We start from the raw sequence: 23,290 nt of genomic DNA, 5'->3' as shown, positions 1-23,290 counted from the left end.
TCTTTAAGTTCATTAACTTTAATTCATTAAAGTTCAGTTTTGTACTTTTAAGCAAGTTACTAAGTGCTTTTAGTTAGAAGTGTCCCCAGTAAAGGACTTCTTCAGTGCTGTGAGTCAGTTACCAGTCTTTTACATGTTTGTCTTTGTAGGATCCATCTTCCCCTCGAGGAAGCCCAGCACATTCCCCAAGGGAGAATGGCCTGGACAAGACACGCCTCCTCAAGAAAGATGCTCCCATCAGCCCTGCTTCTGTTGCATCTTCCAGCAGTACTCCTTCCTCCAAATCCAAAGAGCTTAGCCTTGTAAGCTACTCCCTAACCACAATTACCACTTCCAAAATAGTTACTGGGTTTTGGGTTTTCATTTTTTTTTTTTTATTTCCCATTTATCTCTGGGGCTTAGATTTCTAGCTTAATTAGAAAAGATGTTTGGACCAGAAAGGTTTACTAACTTGATGGTATTTGCTTCTGAGTCTGTAAGCTTAAGGGAAAGATAAGTGGATGAAAATAAGAGGAAAATGTTATAGTGAAGTTGAAAAGTACACACTGGAGTTAGTGTGATGGTCTGATTGCCTGTGGTTTGTGGTGAATTCTCTTTGGAATTTAACTGTCATTTTATTAGTAGCTTCATTTGAATTGCCAAGCTAGACACAGCTGCAGTAGTCTCAGCCTCTGCCTAAGTACTCTCTCGCTAATATAGGCTGTTTTGACTCAACACAAATGCCAGACTGAACTTCCCAGCAGTCTGCATATCTTCCCACACTTCCTCCTGTACAGGGCTGTGGAGTTGATTGCATTTGTGTGTCGTAAATCCCCTTTTCTCCTCACCACCCATTTTCATTTTTTAAAAAGCCATATGTGTTTTTCAGTGACCTTTTGAATTCACAGCTGACGGATCAGGGGATTCTTCAGTTTGTGTGCAGATAAAGAATATATGTGTTTAGAATGGATGGAAGGCTAGATTGAGGTTTGGGTTCAACCTCTGTCCTTTCTTCTGGAACTCTGGTTGTCTTTTTATGGCCTCTCCTTTCTCCTCTGGGATCTATGGTATTCATGTGTGGGTTTTCTGAGAGCAGTGAGTCAGGTATGGAACTTCTTAGGATGTGAACAGTGTACTAGGGACCTGACTTAACCATGGCCCACTTTTGGGATGCATGTTTGAATTTCTTTGGCCTCCGATTGGGACCAGGTTCTTATAAATAACTTCTTGAGTTCAACTTCAGTTCAATTTTCCCTAAACTGTGTCTTCTTGGTTCTTTGCCAGCTACTTTTAACTGATATAAGACTGAGATATCTTATAACTGAGATATGAGAAGCTAAAGAAATTCTCCCATTTCTCTGTTTTGATTTGCTTGCTCTTTTAATATAAAAGTAACTCTTAAAATCATGTTCTCATGGCTGATATGTTCTATCTCTTGTTAGAATGAAAAGTCTACTACTCCTGTTTCAAAGTCCAATACCCCTACTCCACGGACTGATGCACCTACCCCTGGCAGTAACTCTACTCCCGGACTGAGGCCTGTACCTGGAAAGCCACCAGGTGTGGACCCCTTAGGTTAGTAAGGAAAAAATGGTGTATATTTATTTATACTTTTTAAAAATTTAAGTAATGCAATCTGTTAAAAGTAGTAATGACCAGCACTGACTATGTTGGAGAAGGTAAGTATTCCGAATCAAGCATGTGGCCCCATCCATGTCTAACAGGTTATTAAGTGTTCAAAAAAAATGGGATAAATGATTGAACCACCTCAAAGGCTTGAATGATTTTGAGAATAGTAAAATCAGTTCATTCGAACTATGGCTTGTATTGTTAACCAACTGAAGAAGGTGCAACTGCTATTTTCTGTGGTCTTGACTTTCTCTTCAGCATCCAGCCTGAGGACCCCAATGGCTGTACCTTGTCCATATCCAACCCCTTTTGGGATTGTGCCCCATGCTGGGATGAATGGAGAGCTGACCAGCCCTGGAGCCGCCTATGCTGGGCTTCACAACATCTCCCCACAGATGAGTGCAGCTGCGGCAGCGGCAGCGGCAGCGGCAGCCTATGGAAGATCACCTGTGGTGGGTTTACATGCTTCTGAGAATTAGAGTTTCAGAACACACAGCATTCTTTTTAATGTTGCCTATATATTTATAAAAGGTTGAGTGTTATAAAGATACATGTGATTATGTTTTGATCTATTTTCTTTGGGAGGATGAGAAAGTTTATGATTTCTTAAAATTTAGTGGTCATTTTGAAATTTGAAACTACCAAATTCGACCACATAAGAGAATAAACATAATAAAGCCTTTGTTTCTGTCATAAGTCTCAATAATCAATAGTACATTTTTGTATGTTCCAGTTCTGAATTAAGGATCACTAAATCCTGTCATTTTAAATCAATAGATACTGCTGAAATTTGAAATTGTATTTTCAAATTATCTGTGATCCTAAGCTTTAGGTACCATATTGTCCAAAGCATAACAAATAAATCTAACTATTTGTTGTTTTGCATGGGAATAATTTTAGGTGGGATTTGATCCACACCATCACATGCGTGTGCCAGCAATACCTCCAAACTTGACAGGCATTCCAGGAGGAAAACCGTGAGTACTTTTTTTCCCCACGTGGAAAGGTTTAATGAGAGAAGAGTGGAAAGGGGGTGGGGTACTTAAATGAGGCCAGACATGGGCACATGGCGGGGGGTGGGAGGGTGGGAGGAAGATGGGGAGAGAAGGGACAGGGACAGAGGGGAGAGAGCAGAGAAGCAAAGAACGTCCCTTTGGATTCATTGTCTACAAAGCTCTGGTACTTGCTTTCATTTTGGAATTGGGCCTTTGCTGAGTAGTGTCAAAATAGTTTTCATTTTCCCTTAGCAAAAGATAAGGCATAATAAGGTTTAGTTTTGTGTGTCCTGTTTAAAAAAAAAAAATCAAGCCTTCATATAAAATGTAAGTTGGGAAGGCAACTCAGGCAGTCAAGGCTTCTGTCTGTTGCTGATTTTAAGGCAGTTGTTCAGAAAGTGTGATGTTTATATGCAAACTTACATGATTAGAATTTGAACATGTAAAGAACAGACACGCTAAAACTTCAAAAAAATCAGGACAGTCTTCTGTTCCGTTCTATTTCTAGAAAAGGTAGTTTGCTCATTTGGCTTCTTTACTTGAGCTGAGCATTTGGAATGTCTGTTCACACTCCCCTGGAGTGATAACAGACCAAGTACAACACACCTCTTCCAGCCTCTTTGTATATTCTAATTTCATCACATCCTTTCCACAGTCTTAGTTTCGGTATACTTGTACTCTTCTGTTCTCACCGCCTAAACACAGTTCTAATTGGATTAGGAAATTGGAAAAGAAAACTTTTAGAGTAGTATTTCAATCTTGGAAGGAAGGACGGAAGGAAGGAAAGAAGGAAGGAAGGAAGGAAGGAAGGAAGGAAGGAAGGAAGGAAGGAAGGAAGGAAGGAACTTTTTTCCCCCTTAGAAAACATTCTTGCCTTGATATATGCGGGGGCGGGATGCGCATGCGGGGGCAGGATGCGCATGCGGGGGCAGGGGCGCATGCGCGGGCGTACACACACACACACACACACACACACACACACACACACACACAAAACCTTTGATTGGCATCTTTCCTTAAATTAAACATACCACACATAAGCTGCATCCCCAGTCTCCTGCACTATCCAGACTTCACTGAGTAGCCACAGAAGTATCCCTTTCCCAGAGGCTGCCCTGGCTGCTTGGCTGTTAGACATTTATTCACACTGATCCTCCTCTATCACTTTCTGTGACTCACTGTCTCACTTTACATATTCGTTAGATGCCCTTATAACAGAGCATTCTGCCCTGATAACTCTTGTCATTAAGTCACATCCCTTTTTGCCTCCCTCCCTGTTGTCATTTTCCTCTAATTTTTTTTGAGATAGAGTTTCACCGTGTACCCCAAGTGGTCTTGAAGTTGTTGATCGTCCCACCTCTGCCTCCTAAGAAAGAGACTGGTGTTGGAGAGGGGCACCATCATGCCCAGCTTTTGAAAGCTTACTTATAGCCATTGTCTGCCTCTTCTATTTGAATATGAGTCCTGTAAGAATAGAAGCAGAACATATCTTCCTTTTTTTTTTTTGGTATAATGTTCAGAAATAATGATTATAGTTGTGGGGTTGAAAAGTCTAGTTGGTATAAGATACCATATCTGATGCTGCCTCGCCCCCTTAAACAAAGGACATTTTGATCATAATCTTGCCCTCCCTCACTCTTCCTAGAACCTTCTTACCCACCCAACTTCATGGTCTTTCTCAACAAAGCAAACAAAAGAAAGCACACATATATACAAATGCATGTAGATTCCATATTACATTGGCCAAACTGCTTCTGAGCACAAAGCCCACCCTGCAGAAATGGCTGTTACACTTAGTACTGCTCCACTGACGATTTTTCCTCTTTTGTAAGTTGTTGTTTATAAATAGCATCTTACTTAGTTGTGGGCCTGTGCCCACTTCACCTTTTCCATGGTGGAATTTTATCTGGGTTGAACTTTGCAGGTCATATCCATCATAGTCACTGAGTTCATATGCTTATCAGCTTTATTGGGTCTCAAAGTGCTGCTCCCTTGGAATCATCCACTACCTCTGGCTCTTAGAATCTTCCTGCCTCTTGCACATAGATTTTGAGCCTTGAGGGAAGGGGTGTGATACAGACACCTGAGCACGCCAAAGTCTTTCACACTCTGCACATTGTTCAGCTGTGTGTCTCTATGTTAGTTACCACTTGGTACAAGACAGCATCTCTGATGAGGGCTGAGCAATGTACTGATCTGTGGGTATATAACAATATGTCCTTAGGAGACGTTTTACTGCTATGTTCATTTAGCAAAATAACTAGTAGGCTTCCCCTAAGACTCATGACCATTCTCATTTTAGATTTTTGGCCATGTCAACAATTTCAGGTCTGAGATCATTTTCTGGTGTGAACCTTAACTTTAATCAGACAGTAGTTGGTTACTCCCACCAGATTTGTGCCTCTGTCATATCAGTGGGTATATTTTTCAGGCAAGTTGCCATTCCAGTGCAAAGGGATTGTAGCTGGATGAGGTCTATGATTACTTTTCTCCTTCAGCGGCATGTACAGTGCCTTCCGGCATTATGAACAATAATCAATAGGAGGTGAAGCTTCTAGTTGCATAGCAGCTCAGTTTTTCCATATTTTTAAGGTTGTGATAACAAGTACTTCAGCAATAGGGTCTACCCATCAGGTTGTAGAAGCCTAGCGAATAGCATGGACAGTAACCTCTAATGTTGAGCAGGGGGCGGAGTTGACTATGGTACCTTTAGTCAAGAAGTTGCACACCCACTCTTGGTACTTCAGGTTTTGTTTGGAAGCATGTAATGTCTAGTTGCAACATTGTCTCCGCTATCGTATGGTTGACTCCATTTAAATTCCTTTTCTATATTTTATATATTTAGGAATCTTCTATATGGTATTTTTATATGGTGCACATAAAAAGACCTTCAAAGTTAATTATCCCTTCCAATATTCCCTTTTCTACTGTGCCCTCCCACCACCTTCCCCATTTAACCCTCCTAGTTTCCCCATTATTCCTTTCCCTTCTATTTCCCCTTCCTTGGAAGACCCTTAGTCACTTACTAGTTACCTAACTCTAGCTATTCTGAATAGAACACACATACACATTTAAAATGTTAACACTGATATTCATATATAAGAGAAAACCTGCAGTACTTGTATCTTTTGGTGTCTGAGTTACCTTACTCAGGATGATTGTTTCTAGTTCCATGTATTTACCTTCAATTTTCATAATATTTTTCAACAGCTGAGTAAATAGTCCGTTGTGTACCGTACCACATTTTGATTATCCATCATTCACTGATTGACACCTAGGGTGTTTCCATTTCCTGGTTGTTAGGAATAGAGCAGAAATGGACATGGATGAATAGTATCTCTGTAGTAAGATGTAGAGTCCCTTTGGTATAAGCCCAAAAGTGGTGGTATAGATCAGCTTTTTCAGGAACCTTCACAATAATTTCCAGTGGCTGAACCAGTTAGTACTCCCCACCAACTATGAATATTCATTAATAGAAGTAACTTCCAAAGCGGGGCAGTGGTGGCATCCATCTTTAATCCCAGCACTTAGGAGGCAGAGACTGGCAGATCTTTTAGTTCAAGGTCAACCTAGTCTACAGAGCTAGTTCTAGGATAGCTAGGACTACACAGAGAAACCCTGTCTCAAAAACAAAGAAGCAAACAAAGATGTAACTTTCAGTGCCTTAAATAATGCATAGTTCACAGTTGATGCTCACAATGCAAGTTTATTTATTGGAAGAGTAAATAGATGTAATACGCTAATGTCTTCTCTAGTTTCCTTTGCTTGTGAATTCAGTGTTACATAGGTACTTGCTTGTCACCTTAGTGTCTCCTTGTGCTCTTTTTCTCCCCATTTCACCTGCCCTTTAGTGGTAAGCATACCTGACTGACCTTGACTCTGTTTTTTGTTTTCTACCTGCTGAATAAAACTCAAGGTTCTTCCTTCTGTACCTAACTTTACTACAGACTACCCCAAATGTCCCAGTTGCATCAAACAGTGCTGGCTCCATAAGCCAAGTTGTTCAGTAAATATTTGGCTTATTAATAAGGGAAACAAGGCAAATTAGACTTTGAGTTCCTTGAGAGTTGAAGATATAAATATCAATTACCATAAAATTTTATGTACCTGTGTATGCTCTGCAAATAGTGATTGACTGACTAACAAGTTTTGTTGACCAAGAACCGTGAAGGTGAAAGATTAGTCTATTGCAGGCAGTGACTAAATAACAAGGTCATGGGATTAATCAAATAACAGCTCAAATGCCTCTGAGTTCCATATGAACTGAGAGGAGGTGGAAGGGCTCTTGTAGGGAAGAGGTACAGTCCTTTCTTCAGGCACTGTTGATGGGCACCAAGTAAGTAACCATTAGAGGTACTAGAGTGGATAAGTTGAGAGTTCTTGGTACAGATCAACCTTGAAGCCCCAGGAGTGTTTGGAATATTTAAACAAGCAGTGTCCCCCTTGGTCTAAGGGTCGTACCTGTTAGACCACTGTAGAATTACAGTCTGTTTGGCTCACCATATTTATGAGCCTTGTGCTTGATTTTCTTCCTTCACACTAAGCACCACAGGTTTCCACTACCACTGCAAATGGACAGCTGCCATGTTTTCCCCAGAAACCTGAACTCAAACTTAGCTTTTCTGGTAATAAATATACAAGAGGTTGTTGTTTTGTTTTTCCTAGTCATTCATTATAGTTGGGCTCTAGATGGTTACATTGTAGGTACTCAATGTATTGTATTGATGAAAATTTTACTAAAAACCCTGAAGAAAAATAAATCTTTTTTTTTTTTAACTATTTAAATTCTTCAAGTTCTTTAAAGCCCATTTAATGAAGCTTTGGGGGATTCTTTTTAAAAGAAACTGTCAGTAAGAATATATCATAGAGATGAGAAGCTTCAGGAAGTTAGCCCTGCACCACAGCAGGTTGTACAACGGGCCATCACAGAAGGACACCATGTTGTGTGAGAAGCTGTGCTAAGCCAGCCACTACTTCTGCATGTGGGGCTGGCCATGTGGGGCTGGCCGGTTTCATAGACGATGAGGTACCCTAGGTCTTGACAGTGTTTGTGTAGGCAAGGGGCAAGCATGGTATTCCATGGTTGTTCATGTTCTTCTAAAGCCTTCCTCTCTGTTGCCCAGCTAGAGCTCATTTGAGCCTCTGAAAAGTATGTCTTCAGATGAGTCTTGTGGAGCCAGCTGCCCTCATCCTAGATAATCATGAGGTAGGAGGATGGCAACTTCATGGCAGTCTGGGCAATTTAGAGGGAAAAGTAGAATGTAACACACAGTAGAGGGCTTACACTGCCTTGTATGAGTGAGGCCCAGGGTCCGATGCCTAACACTGCATACAAAGTATATCTTGGCCAGGGGTTGGACAACAGTGAATGATAGTGTTAAAACCTCACTGATAACTGAGCTTGTGCCAGGTATCCTAGGTGCCCTCAAAGAAACATCCTTGGAACTGGACTGGCATAAGGCATGACAACAGCTTGCTCAAGGGCACACCAGTCAGTATGGCACCAGGTCCTCAAGGCTGTACTGTGTAATATGTTTCTTCTTCTACTTGGCCTTCAGCTCACATCAGGCCCCTTTGGGCCACTCAGCAAACCATGTCCATAGTCCTTGTGTGCACCTTGGGAATACAACCCATGATAGACACACTGACAGCAAAAATTCCATTAATACTAAAGACCACAAACTGTGCCCTTGGGGAAGCACAGATGTAGCTGTGAGCATGAGTATGGTCTCCCTGGTTGTCAGGTATAGTTCGTCAGAACCAGCCAGAGTACCCACCCACCCACCCCTTCCCCATTCACCTCCTCCTATACCCAGGAGGCTGGCCCTGCTCTGCTTGACCCACCAAAGACACATGCCAGACCACCATCTTGATGAGGTAGAAGTGTGCCTTCTAGGCAGTATGTCTCTGTAATGGTGTAGGAGATATACCCATTGCTGTTGGTCACTGGAGTGTCTAGGTACAGGCATTCACTGGAGGGTGGCTGCATTATGATATGTATATCCATCTGAAACCCAGTTAGGGTGACTATGTCCCAGGGCCTGTGAGTGAACCAGCCTGTCATAGCCTGTGGGCTGTCCTCATTGGCAGCTGTCTCATTGATCTGGTGGTTAGCTGTCATGTTCTGGGGAAAGGGAGGGCAAGGTACATTCAAAGCAGGTTTTCCAAGGCTGATGACAGGCAAGCAGGCTCAGAGAAACAAAAGAAAGAACAGAGAGAACTTGGTTTGACAATTCTGGAACCTCCAGCCTCAGGAAGGTAAAATAGCCTTGGAAAGTTACATGCTGTCTGATGCTGGGACAGCCTCTGTCTGTCTGGGGCGCTGTGACCACTTTGAGTTAGGGTCACCTCAGCTTCTGAATCATTGTATACAGAAAGGAGGCACCAAGTCTTAACTTCCCATGGTCATGTCCTTGCTACCAAAATCACACAGACTCTTTGGCCAGAGAGGACATGAGGTGGGTACAGGACAAATGGACAGTAAGTAGCCAAGCAGACATCAGTCACCAGGAGATGTAGGATACACACACTCAGCACAGCCTGGGCTCTGCTGGGACCCATCCTACCAGGTGTGCACAGAAATAGGGATACTGGTCACCAGGATGCTGTCTGTGTCAGGGAGAGGGTTCAGGTCTACTCTCCAGCTCTGGATTGCTCTGCACTGACTTGACTGGAGGCAGAGAGAACAAGAGCAGACATTCAAGTGGGTCTTCTCTACATGTGCTGACACAAATTACACTGTTTGAGGACCAGGATATGACAAGATGCAAGGATACAGCAAGGAGATGGGCCATTCTGAGGGTGTTTCCTCCCATACTCCCAGACATCTCTGTGTAGCTGCCTACCACAATGGGCCCAGTCTACAATGTCCCAACTTGGAGAAGGCCTTTAACTCCTTCCTTGTTGAGTTGGAGCCCCCAGGCAGTAAGGAAGTAAGGAGTATGACCCTGATCGTTGCTGGGAACCCCTCAGGAGGCTCTGGCAGATAGAAGTCAGTCTTGCCACATTGGGATCAGAGGCTGTGGTTTAGCAGCTATCCCCAACTAGAAAAGTCAACTTTCCACCTTCCTGGGGAGCCTCACCCAGCAGTGTGGAGCACCCTTCCCCCAGTGAGAGGGTGTTCCCCCAGTGTTGGCGGGTGACAAGGTGTGAAAGTGCTGTTTCAGCATCAGTTCTAGGTGGGAGGCTGGAGGGTCTGCATAGTGGAAGAGGTTGTACACTTGCTGACATGCTGGCCACAGCTGGAAAACAGGGAGTGGAGGAGTGCAAAGAAAGAAGACTTTGGGCAGTAAGTGAGGGCTTGGGCCCCAGGCTGCCTTTGCCTTGAGTTTTTATCGATATGGGATATTGATAAAATCTGTGTGGATCATTACCCTTTATTAATAAATAGTTTGAGGGGTGAAAATGTATAATAGCAGGGTATTAGTTGTGCACACCTTTAAATCTCAGGATTTAGGAGGCAGAGGCAGATAAATCACTGAATTCACAAACAGCCAGGACATCCAGTGCTACACAGCAAAATCCAGTCTTGAAAAACCAAAAAGGAAGAAAAAAGTATAACAGTATCTGAGCTTAGACTAACCTTCCTTTCCTTTCTATAAGACCTAGTCTTTGTGACCCCTTGATTGCTACATCAGTTAGCCTTCTCGGCCATCCTCAGAGTGCCAGCTTTCTTTACAAGCCTGAACTAGAACCTGGCTTCCCTGCAGTCAACATTTCCTCTGCACACCCCTTTTTCCCCCGGAAAAGTGGACTACTCAAAACCTGCAGGCCACCACCAGTCCAATGGTGTTTCAAGTGCTTTCCTTTGCAGTTTCTTGATGAGTTAGATTTCTGGCTTCTGTGAAAACCATGCTTCTTTCAGACCTCTGCTACTTGAATCCACCCTATCTTCTACCTTGATGGTATTTCCCTTAAAGATCAGACACGAGACTTAGAGTGTGACTAGTGTCTACTCTAAGTGCAGCCCCTGGTGGTTTTTCTGTTTCCAGGATCATCTCTAGTGAAAATCTGCCTTGCTCAATTTCAGTCACTTACATTCAAAGCTCTCATCACCCCAGATGTTGTGTCCACAATCAAACGTCCTATCCAGTATAGTCTTAGCTGACTTTACAAGCCAGGTCCTGTGATTACAACTCCTGCTCCCAGCATTCCCACCAGTCCTCATAGTTCACGCTGTTGAGGTCACACATTGGTGTGTCTCCAAGTCCACTTTATTTGACTGAGAAAATACCATCTGTCTCTTCACTTCTCAGCCTCCCAACCTTCCCTCAACAGCTGTGGTATGCCCACAATGCTGGACTTACTTTTTGTAAGCTTAGACTTTTGCAGTAAGAAACTATAAACTATCAGTTCCAGTTACTTTTCTGTTGCTTTGATTAAACACTGAGACTAACAGTAACTTGTGGAAGAAGGGTTTATTTTGGCTTATGACTCTAAAGGGCTAAGAGTCTATCACAGTGGGGAAGCAGCAAGAGGCTGGTGTAGTGGCTGCAGCAGGTAACTAACAGCATAGTCTTCAAATGCATGTAAGAAGCAGAGAGAAAGCTGTAGTGGCTGGAGGAGTTTAATTTCGAAGCCCTTCATACTTCTTCCAGCAAGGATGCACTACCTAAAACTCCCTAAGTAGCACCACTGGCTGGCTGGATAACAAAAATAGTCAAGTACTTGACAACCTGGGGTGGTGTTTCTCATTCAAACCACCACACTATCTGATTCTATTTGATTCTGATCCTGTGCCTGAGTTAGTCCAAGCTCCTATTTTTCATACACCCACAAATGTGGTTTTTTTTTTTTTTTTTTTTTTTTTTGGTATGGTACATATTTCTCAAAAAGGGCTGTGGTTCAGTCCCTAAGAGCTACCAAGAAAATCTTAGCTCCTTCCCACTTGCTATTGGGATCTGTTTCCTCCTAAAGTTGATCTGCATCCCAGAAGCCTCACTATGTATGCCCTTGCTAATGTAAACAGTTGTCTATTAAAAGTAGAATCTTTAATGATGACTTCAGGTCCAATTTAATATTTTCACAACTATAGGTTTTTAAGGCTGTGAACTGGAAATGGAAGTGCTATATACAGTAAGGTGGGCCTTGGGCTGTCAGACAGGACAGGACACTTTTCAAGTCCCATTACTTTTATATCTTTTAGAATTTGTGATTTTTGAGTCTGATCAATGTTTTAAAACCATTTTCTTACATCTACCCTTTCAGTGTTGTTTACCACAGAATCTGAATTCTTCAGGGCTTTATAATTTTAGCTTACTGATCTCTATTAGTAACTCAATTTGATTGGACTGAATCCATCTATAGGTAAAATCTGTTACCTATAGGCCATGGAACTGCAGAAAATACAAAGCAATGAAGATTTAGGTGAAGAAAATAGGTCTCATATGCATGCATACATACATACATACATACATACATACATACAGCCATACATATGACATTAGCTATCCTACTTAGTTGTCTGGAAACTATAGACTCGTCCTTTCTTTTTGAGGTTAGAATAGAATTGCATTCAAAGAGGCTCGGTAACTACTGATGTCACATAGCTATTAAACAACCAATAGGTTAATAAACCTAGCACCATGTCTTGAAAGTTAATGTTACTGTGTTGTACCAGAGTATTTGATGTTTTTTACTTTTTGTTTGTTTGTTTATGCACATCTCAAGTGGCACTGAAAGGGTTTTCTCTGTCTTGTTATATTGGACAATTTAATATATTTTCAAGTAAGGTAGTTTAGTAGATAGAGTGTGTTTCTAGTATGCATGAAACCTGGGTTTGTTAATCATCACTGCTTAAACCAGACATGATAAGTAGAGTTAGGCAGGTCAGGTATCCGGGGCCACCCTCCACTATATAGTGAATTTGAGAACAGCCATGCACACATAAGACCCTGATCTAAAAGGAAACAAGCAAAAGCTAATGCTCTCTGTTGTTCTGCTATTTCTCCTTCTTCCTATACTCTAGAGCATACTCCTTTCACGTTAGTGCCGATGGTCAGATGCAGCCGGTCCCCTTTCCCCCTGATGCGCTCATTGGACCGGGAATCCCCCGACATGCCCGACAGATCAACACCCTTAACCATGGGGAAGTAGTGTGTGCAGTGACCATCAGCAACCCCACAAGACACGTGTACACAGGTGGCAAGGGCTGTGTAAAGGTCTGGGACATCAGCCATCCTGGCAACAAAAGCCCAGTCTCTCAGCTGGACTGTCTGGTAAGTGAGCAAGTGACAAAGACCCTGATTGTGAGAAAATCATAGCAGTGCTAAGGGAATAAGTGGGGTTTTTCTCTCAGAGTGATCAGTTCTTTATGTGTGTTATATCTACCTGTACAATCTGCATTCACCCTGTCACTTGGTTCAGAAATTATAAGAGTTCCATCCATTGTTTCTACACGCATACCTGAGAACTTTCTGAAGTCCAACTATTCATGTGGCTACCAAGCTCTTAACTGGTGTGTTACCATTTGTCTTTGGTCACACAGGAAATTGAAGCCTACTTTTCTTCCCTTATATCAGAAGCATCTTTTACTGCATCACTTAATCTAACTTAATTAAGTATACCTAAAATTTCCACAAACTCATGAACAGGGGAGACAGTTTCTTTTCCTGTCTTGCTATCTGTTGTTGGCACTTCATTGAACTCATAATGCCTGTTAGTCACACATAGCAAGGCTGGGCCGAAAGAGCTAACTGCCAAGTGACTAACTGATGTGGCTTTAATACCAATACCCTCTGTCCTCAGCACAGAGTATGCCAGGGCTTCAGAGTATGGAGAACTGCAGTGGTGTGTGCATAGACCATATGGATCTGCATGCTCAGATTACAGCCACAGTTGTGTAATTTGGTGGTGGGAGTGGAGCTAGATCTTTGCATTTGGGTGCTAATTAAGATTGAATATCTTGATACTAAATTTTGTAGATCAATTTTAAATATTTCCTTAATTTCATGTAATTTTGTAGCACTAATCTACTTTATCATTGTCATAAGTGTGCATGGCTCATTAAACCAGAAGGGAACACAGTACTTTATGGATTCTGCTTTCATGTCAGTGCTGTTCTCTTTTCCTCAGAGTAATTTCACAATGACTCTTGTCTCCATAGAACAGGGATAACTACATCCGCTCCTGCAGATTGCTCCCTGATGGCCGCACCTTAATTGTTGGAGGGGAAGCCAGTACACTGTCCATCTGGGACCTGGCAGCTCCAACCCCACGCATCAAGGCAGAGCTGACGTCCTCAGCCCCTGCCTGCTATGCTCTGGCCATCAGCCCCGACTCCAAGGTCTGCTTCTCATGCTGCAGTGATGGCAACATCGCAGTGTGGGATCTGCACAACCAGACTCTGGTGAGGTAGGTCAGCTGAATCTACTTTTGTGTTGAAAGAGAGAGCTAATTTACCACATGGTGCTCATGGCTCTGTGTGGATCTGCCTTAGTGTGTGTGTGTGTGTGGGGGGGGGGGGTTGTGGGTTTGTGGGTTTGTCTCTGACTGTCTGGGTAGAATGCAGCTACTTTCTAAAAAATGTTATGAACTAGATGCATTTTAGATATAATAACCAATTTTATATCTCGCTTCTGCACTATATCTTATTTCATTATACACACACACACACTATGAAGTGAAGGTCATTTTTACATAATGAATGTTGTCAGGAGCTCAGGGGCTCATTAGATGTCTGTAATTTGTTAACTCTGCCTGCTAACCCCCATCATCACCTCTACTCCCTGGTGAAAAGCCACAGTGTATGGTTACAGTTTAGGCGATGCATGGGTCACAACTACAGCAGTGGTTCTATGCCTCTTGCCAAGGGCCCAGTCCTGGTGGTTTGCTGCTTCTGTTCACATGGCCTAAACTTTCTGTTCTCATAGTGAAGGACAAGTGGACAGCAGGGTTATAGAAATAACAAACAGTATGATTTGGAAAAGGGTGTGAGAAGAGTGGGAACTTGAGCTGTGAGGCAGGGGGGTGTATGGGAAGAGAAGAGCCATTTGCACTCTTATTTTGAAGGGCTGCAATTCCAAAAGCAAAATATTTGTTCTTGTGGCTTTAGAGTAAACTTAAGATACTCAAGATCATTTTCAACTATGAAATGAGGACCCACTTTGAACTCTTTGCTTCATGTCTCATATACATTTTACCAGAAGTGTCCCTAGCAGTAGATCACACAGAGAGTGTATTTCCATTAGACGTTGCTTGTAACAGTGGCCTTTCCCCACTGCACAGCTGGTACTGATACGTGATATGCTTTGTTATTATTTTGAGTAATTAGCATAAACCAAATGAGAGCTGTAGATAACTCGTCACCGAAGTTGATCAGCAAAAAGTTTTTTTTTTTTTTTTTTTTATATTAACTTGAGTATTTCTTATATACATTTCAAGTGTTATTCCCTTTCCCGGTTTCCGGACAAACATCCCCCTCCTCCCTCCCCTTCCTTATGGGTGTTCCCCTCCCAACCCTCCCCCCATTGCCGCCCTCCCCCCATAGTCTAGTTCACTGGGGGTTCAGTCTTAGCAGGACCCAGGGCTTCCCCTTCCACTGGCAGCAAAAAGTTCTTAATTTAATTCAAATAATAATTTAACTTTTCAAGGGTTTCCCCTCCATTTTTCATTTTTCAGGCAATTCCAGGGGCACACAGATGGAGCCAGTTGTATTGACATTTCTAACGATGGCACCAAGCTCTGGACAGGTGGTTTGGACAACACTGTGAGGTCCTGGGACCTGCGTGAAGGGCGGCAACTGCAGCAACACGACTTCACCTCTCAGGTGTGCACTGTGTGGGTAATGTGACCTGCTGTAAAAAAAACATGCTGGACTTGAATGTGGGTCTCTTGGAGATCATCGCCTAGACTTGGTTCTTTCTGTAGTTTTTGAATTTTGTTGGTTTCCTCTATATCTAAGAGCAAACCTCCTGGTTAATAGGACCTTGTCCTCTTCAGTGACCATCATTTGTTTTAATTCCAGATCTTTTCTTTGGGCTATTGCCCAACTGGAGAGTGGCTTGCAGTGGGGATGGAGAATAGCAATGTGGAAGTGTTGCATGTCACCAAGCCAGACAAATACCAGTTGCATCTTCATGAGAGCTGTGTTCTGTCACTCAAGTTTGCCCACTGTGGTAAGCAAGCCCCCCATTCTAGTTTCTGTCATCTAGAATGATTGTTTGGTTCTTCTGTTGACTCATTCCAAACTGAGTCTTTTATTTTGTTAATGTGTCTCTCTTCACAACTATGTAATTTACTTAACCAAGCATGCTTTCCTAGCAAGCTTTGTAAATTCTTGGTTTTAATCCACTTTATTTCTTATCACAACAATCAATGACTCATGAAATCCAGAAGGTGGGTGGGCTTTACTTCTGAAGTGAAAAGATAGTCTTATTAGTTATCAGTGGAACGAATTAATTCAACACTCTATGAAGCAAATGACAAAGTAACACAGTACCCTCTTCCTGTAGGCAAATGGTTTGTAAGCACTGGAAAGGACAACCTTCTGAATGCTTGGAGGACACCTTATGGGGCCAGCATCTTCCAGGTAACGCTTTGCTTGCTGATGGTCAGCGGTGTGTCCTGCCTGCCGGCTTTAGCCGTGTCATTTCCGAGAATCCTATGAGTGGTGAACTTGTTTAAGTGCTTTGAAATTATGTTGGGGCACCTGACACCATTTCTGTCAGGCAGAGCAAGACCCTGCCTGAAGCAGGGAGGAGGATTAGTTGCCCAAGGGTCATTTGCTGAGATTTCTGATCTTACTGTCACAGCTGATCCTGAATTACCCATGACTCAATCCTCTTATATTTCAACTAGGGGTTTTAGGTCTTCTGTGGCATTTTTGTGTTTATGCTTACATTTTCTGTTTTAAATTTTGAGCATTTTGTGTAAATAACTTCATGAGTAGTATCAGTTCTTTTCTTTTCCAATTCTTTTATTCGCTTTCTTTTTATCAGTTCTTTTTCCCAAAAATTTGCTAGAAAAATCTAGTCAAACTGGATTAATTTTATAAACTTCTTAGTGGCACAATAGAATTTTGTATAGTTTTGGAAATTATCTGAAAAAAAACCACCAGATTTAGACATGACACAAACAGACATGCACACACAATCTCTCCAGTTCTTTTTTTAAAAACAGATTTGTGTGAATTTTAAAGTTGAGTTAATGACTTTTGATTTTAATTTGTAGTTAGAATGTTCTTATCTTTTGTTTCATGTTTCAGACTAATATAACAAACTGTCAGGACCCTTAACAAAATGACAAGTCATCATAGAGCCGATTAATTGTGTGGATCCAAAATAGACCACCATATAAGGTTTTTGGCATGTCAAAGTAGCTGATGTCATTGTCATGACACTTCTACCTCCCTTCTCCCCTTTCTTTCTTTATATAACCCAAGGTTTCCCTTTGTAGCTCTGGCTGGACTGGAACTCACAGAGATCTGCCTGCCACTGCCTCCAAGTGCTGGGATTAAGGGCATGCACCACCATGCCTGGCTGAAGCTTATATTTTAATACTGGGGATTTTGTAACCTTGTAGGTATATAAACTGAAAGAAAAAAAACCATGAGACTGGGTATTTTTTTATTAAATACAAGTATTGTATCTTAGGTATATGCTGGCATGGGTATTTTATTAACAGTTACAATAAAAAAGTTAGATATGCAGTGTATTAGGTACTCGTCTTACATTTATAGTTTCAGATGTTCCAAGTATTCTTCCGGTACTGGTTTAAACCTTGTGTGTGCAATCTTCCCTCATCCTTGTGTCACCCCATACCCCTCTTTAGTGGAATGTGTTTCTTTTTCCAAATATTGAACTCCTCTTACATGTATGTTTTATGCTAGTAGTGGAGGCTCTGTTTACTATTGTCTGCCACTGTTAGACCTGTGCTGTACTTGCAGCTCTGTGGCACCACAGAGATCCAGGCCACCTATCAGTGGCAGTTGAAGTCTTCTCATTTCTTGAATGTCCTACTCTACTTTCTAGAGAATAGAGGGGTTTTATTTATTTGTTTTGTTTTCCTTTTACTTTATTGTCTGTATGTCTCCAAGATGTTTCATACCTGGTACTCAAGGTACCCCTAGAACTGGCATTATAAATAGTCGTAAACTGCCATGTGGGATCTGGGGATTGAACCCATGTTCTCTAGAAGAGAATTCAGTACTCTTATCCAGTGAGCTCTTTCCAGCCCCAGGAGTAAAATGTAAAGAACAGGGTCTTGCCTCATTAGCAGGGTACTCTGACCATTAAGTTACTTTTCTCTTTGATGCCTTAGGACAAGAATCATTAGCCTATGCTAGGGATGATGTAGTACTGCCATGTCTAGGAATGTGGCACTGCCCTGTATCTGCATGGTCTCTTCTGGATGCTCTGTGGAGCACTTGGACTGTGTACCTGCTCTGCACCCAGCAGTCCTGCTTCTTACTTCCTGTATGTAACACTCTTGATATGCTTCTTCCCTAGTCCAAAGAATCCTCATCGGTGCTTAGCTGTGACATCTCTGTGGATGACAAGTACATTGTCACTGGCTCTGGGGACAAGAAAGCTACGGTTTATGAAGTTATTTATTAAGGACAAATCTTCGTGCAAACTGGACTCCTCCTCATAGCACTTTGCGCTGTTGTACTTTTCTGTTCACCCCTCTCCCATTCTAAAACCAAGGATTTCCAATACTCATTGCAGTTGTGGAGTTTAATCCCCTTCCATAGCCCCACGTCCTCCTTGCTATTGAATTGTGAATACTCATTAAGAACCTGTGATACCAAATCTTCAGCTATTGACTTGGAAGAACATGGAATACCTAACAGTGAATGGAATCTTTAATTATGTATTATATCTGTAATATATTTATTTTGTTTAAAGAAGGCTTTCTAACAATGACTGACTAAATAAAGCTGTCCGCTCCTGCATTGATAATGAAGGTGCATTGTATTTGATGCTCCACCCTCCCTTTTGGTAAGGGAGGGGAAAGGAAGGTTTAAAATAACTGATTTAAATGTCACTAAATGTAGACTATTGACTGTATAGAGATGTGAAATGTATAATTACACATGGAAGCAATATGTTGCTGTGTTGTTATGAGGTTGTTTTGTTTTGTTTTCTACTTATATTAAAAACATTTGGAAATTTGGCTGTTTGAACAAGTAGAATATAACAGGCCAAGTACTATTCCTTTGAGTCTATTTGGGCAACTTTAACCAATATGTCTATAACTTTAGATTACATTCAACAAAAATAATTGATGTTTTTCTTTTTTACTTGTTGACAAGTATCTTTGTAATATGTTTTTAATTCCTTTTTTATTGTATTATAGACAGATTAAAAAAAATTGGGCCTCAAAGAGAGAACTTAATTTCTTCTAATATTTTTGCCAAATTTACTGGCAGAGGGAGCTGTGTGTCTCTGGGCAGTTGTGATGCTGTGAGACATGGCAGGCTGTTTTGTGGCATGCTCTGTAGGAGCTGCAGGTACAGGAGCACTGCTTGCCTACCGCTGTGCAAAGCAAGTCTTTCACACACACATACACAAAGGCCAGCAGAGGAGGGTTTGCAGAGCCCATCCTCTGAAAGTCACAAAGAAGAGACTCTCCTGGGATGATGACTTGCTTTATTTACCTCTGGTTCTTTCCATGTCTTAGTTGGATGTCCCTGAAATGGACACAGGCTGTGCCATTGTGCCAGAAACATTGTGTTATCTTTTATGTTGTTGTTGTTGCTGTTAAACTATAACATGTGACTCCTTTTTTATTATTATTTTTTTGTTTGAATGCTTTAAAAAGATCTTTTAAGTCTGTGGATCTGCTGATGTACAGTGCCTTTGCTGCTATGGATCAAAATCAAGAACTGTGTAGATAAACTTTATTGTATAAGTAGAAAAATCACTTAATTTCATACTAGAATTGGGTGGATGCTGCAAGTTGAAATGGACTGTCATTGACGTTCTTTGTGTGGTAGCAAAAAAAAATGGTGTCTTAAGTGCTTAGTGTTTGATGTCATTAACAGTTTCATAAAACTCTACAGTGTAGAAAGATTTTGATACTAAACTGTGCATTGTACATAGTTCTAACGCATTGTATTGGCCACCAGTACTTCTATGATGGTAGATTGTTTGTGCATTCAGACTTTTAAGCATTAAACATAAATAACTTCTAGAATGTTTATTTATTTTCTAATTATTTTTACTAATTTCTTTGTCTATGCCATTCTCTATATTAAAATCATTAGTTATATTCGTCAGATTTTTAAGTACTATGGGCTTTGAATTGTTACTTTTTTTTTTCTTTTTGAGATAACCCAGTAAGCATGATCAAAGTTATAGAAGGCAAGTAGTTGATGTTTCCTGAGCCCCTCATTTTGTTGAAAGTCTTCCATCTAGAAGCTGTTGAAAACTCAAATTTGAACCATTTAGATGTATACTGTCATTCTGGAGCCCTAGCCACCTACAGCTATTTAAACTTAACTTTTGGAAGTAATTAATATCAGAAGTCTTTGCCAGTAACACGGACTAAATTTCAAGTGCTCCATAGCCCCACAGGAGCTAACAGCTATTGTACTGGACCTCACAGGTTTCTGTAATGTTTCTCACTGTCGTGAATGCTCTCGAGCTGACACAGCATTCAGAATTTGGCAGATTGGACCATTGCCAAGTGTTGGGGTTTGGCCTTTCCAAGACTCACAAGTTTCTGGAAGCATCTTGTGCTAGTGTTTTTCGTTTTTTTGTTTTGTTTTGTTTTGTTTTTGTTTGTTTGTTTGTTTTTGTTTTGTTTTTGTTTTAAAAAGACTCAGGCAAGGAAGAACTTAAAGGAATCCCAATTTGTGGGACAGGATTTGGGAACCTGCAGTGATACCTGCACCAAGGTAATCTGCAGTGATCAGCCACAGGAGACCCAGTACTAAGTGAGTGGATTTCAGCGCTGTTCACCCATGTAGACCAAAGCAGCAAGTCCAGTGAGATGCCATAAGCTGGCTGCATTGCAGGATGCTATGCAAATCCATTGAAGCTGCTGAGAACTAAGATATTTCTTAGATAATAAGTGGCCATCCACAGAGGACAACGCTAGGCGGGGTGATGCTGTTTTTGTTGGGTGAGGAAGGAAGGAAGAATGACGGATATATAGAGGGCCTCGAGCTTCTCTTCTATTACTCATTAGTAATACTAACGAGTTATTTACTCGTTGGTATGGTTCAGACAACGTAGAAAGTCAGAAGGAAAAACAAGTCTGCACATGAGAAAACAACGTCCAAGTCTGGTGGGGTTAGCCAGAAAGGCACAGAGAACTGGCTTTACAAGCAGACTGTGGCAATTAATATCTCTAAATAATGTTGAGAGCTTATCCCTTCCCCAGTATGGGGCTTATAGGAGCATGCTTATCTCGGTGACAAAGTATCTGGTGGAATCAGTTTAAGGGAGTAGGGTTCTTTTTGGGGGGTGGGGGGAAGTCGCTTGTTCAGTTGCTGTTTTCACTGTTGCAGAGATGTCTCAGCCCAGCAAAAAAGGCATGGTGACAGAGACTTAATCACATGGGGCTGACTGGGAAGCACAGGGACGTTATAGCCTCCAAGACCCTTCCCTAGTGCCTTCTAGCAACTTCTTACTGCTAGGGCTCCTAAAAGCTCCACTGCCTCCCCTAAATACTACTACCAGCTGGGGAGTCAGCCCTAAAAGCTAGAGACTGGGTGACAGTCCAGAGGAAATCCACTGCCAAATTGGGAATAGAGCGCATAAATTGGAGGCCTGTCCTAATGTGCACAGAAGTTAGGCCACAATTGTTGAACTATAAAGGTAATTTTAAGGGGCAGAGATTATGGCTTTGTGGCATGGCGAATGCTAATGACCTGGTATCACTGAAAAGAAGGAAAATGAGAGGTGATTACTGAGACTCAGTTGTTGCTTTTACCATAAATTCTGCTGTGTGTGTGGTGCTTGCGGAGTCTGAAGAACAATGATGATGCATCTCCCCAAAGCAAGGGAAAATTTAGTGAAAATGGGAGGACAGAGTAGTGTGCTAGCTGTAGAAACAGTAAATAGAAGAGTCAGGTCAAAGGAGCCATGGGACCTTCCTAACACTCGGGGGGATCCGGCACAAAGTGACAGACCTCAAGATTTCAAAGCTGCATACCTCACTTTGGGTTGATACTTGGCCAAATGGGTTGATACTTGGCCAAACGGTTTCTTGGGGCGATATACCTGGGATGTCATATGTGCCTGTCACACTTAGAAGTGCTGGGAATGAAACTCCACCTTCAAATTCCGTCACACAATCACAAAATTCCTGACAACCAAGAACAAAGGATGGCATTCCGGACAGAGGTGGTGCCCAGGCCAACCAACCTGAGAAGCAATCTGAACATCAGCCAGGAGGATTGGTTACTTTTTGGGTGCCTTGGTGGACCTTCCTGCCCTGGTGCTGTACTGAAAACTGACTAGGGTATTTGTTGATTGATTTCTGGCAGTAGTAAGAAAATTAGTCCTGAGATTCATTGTCCATCCTTGAATGAGCAATTACAAAAATCAGTGCAAAAAAAAGGTGTTAATTCAGCTACATTCCAGAGGAGTTTCAGTGGTGACCTGGGTTCTGCCGTGTCTCAGGTTCTTCTGGGGGAGGAGGCGGGGGAGGGGGGCGATTTGCCATAGAACAGTGCCAACAGCTATCTGTTCTTCCAAGCTAATTACATTTATTCATTTTGGGGTGCTAACATAAATTGGCAGTGGAAATGACTTTTTTCAATAGCCTGAATACAGCACAGAGGGTCTTATGAGAGTGTTCAAACAGTTCTGAACTCTTCCCTGTTAAGCTGCAATGTCTGTTTCCTTTTGACTGCGTGTTTGACAATAGGAGTAATGTGGGTGATAGAATCTTGTACATCTCAGGACTTTACAGGACAGCAGGGCTTGCCTTTCTAAGCTACAGAATTCTCAGCTGTCGTAGTTGCCTGCAGACAATTCCCACAGGACTGACCTTAGTCTAGAGTACTGTAGAGCACAGGGGCCCTGTTTGATTTCACAGTAGGCCCAGCAAGGAGAGAGGAAATGGTGTAGTTCTGTTTACATAGAAAGGAAAGGACTAGAAGGGAAACACTATTTACCAAAACTCTAGTGTGAGTTTGGAGACTAATCAAAACCTGATCAAAACCACAGTTTTCCTGGTTTGCAGTTGAGTCCAGAATCACCCTGTGTACAGCAGAACTGGAGCAGGAATGGGAAGAGGCGTCAGTTCCACTCCCCTCCTATTTGCGCATTGCTCTGTGTCACCCAAGTCATACAACTTGAAAACTCCTTTGATCAATCACAGATGTTTTTATAGTTCCTGTGCTGTGACCCCAACGCAGGTTAAATGTTCTGGTATCTCTTAGGAAACTCTTGGCCACAGTTGAGCTAGGATTGATTATTTTTCCTCCTGGGAGGCCTTGAGGTTCTAGAAGGACTACTCATTAGGAACCCATCATGAGAGACTTGTGATGCACGGACTTGCCTCATCATAGGCTACTAGAACATGGACCAGAAGAGATGCCCTCAGGAAGCAAGGAACAGAGAGATGCCAAAGCTAGTGTCCTGCAACCCTAGATTTGTCCCAGAGGTTATAACTTCCCATAACTTGAAGGACTGAAAATACTTCAATTCCAGTAGAGTTTAACTTAATAAGGAGAAGCCAGGTACAGCAGCTGTGACTGAAGTGCAGCCCCCTCCCCAAAAGCAAAGCTTTGG

General features: G+C 42.0%; 1 protein-coding gene across 9 annotated transcripts in view; it reads left to right on the top strand.

The window, feature by feature from the left end:
* Window positions 1–19,739, top strand: part of Tle4 (TLE family member 4, transcriptional corepressor) — a 136,577-nt gene extending 116,838 nt beyond the window's left edge. For 7 of the 9 annotated variants that reach the window (XM_008760286.4, XM_006231128.5, XM_039101907.2 and 4 more), the window contains 10 exons: window positions 150–302; window positions 1,422–1,554; window positions 1,867–2,060; window positions 2,509–2,585; window positions 12,571–12,820; window positions 13,708–13,955; window positions 15,222–15,369; window positions 15,568–15,718; window positions 16,055–16,131; window positions 18,050–19,739. In XM_008760286.4, the coding sequence (XP_008758508.1) occupies window positions 150–302; window positions 1,422–1,554; window positions 1,867–2,060; window positions 2,509–2,585; window positions 12,571–12,820; window positions 13,708–13,955; window positions 15,222–15,369; window positions 15,568–15,718; window positions 16,055–16,131; window positions 18,050–18,157 (1,539 nt within the window). In that variant the 3' untranslated portion in view covers window positions 18,158–19,739. The remainder of the gene's footprint in view (window positions 1–149; window positions 303–1,421; window positions 1,555–1,866; window positions 2,061–2,508; window positions 2,586–12,570; window positions 12,821–13,707; window positions 13,956–15,221; window positions 15,370–15,567; window positions 15,719–16,054; window positions 16,132–18,049) is intronic. The other 2 variants (NM_019141.3, NM_001414041.1) reach the window with 1 other exon arrangement.
* The last annotated feature ends 3,551 nt before the right edge of the window (window positions 19,740–23,290 follow it).

This window comes from Rattus norvegicus, chromosome 1, assembly GCF_036323735.1.
Source record: "Rattus norvegicus strain BN/NHsdMcwi chromosome 1, GRCr8, whole genome shotgun sequence".
NCBI lineage: Eukaryota > Metazoa > Chordata > Mammalia > Rodentia > Muridae > Rattus > Rattus norvegicus.
This window is presented reverse-complemented; position numbering and strand designations above follow the sequence as displayed.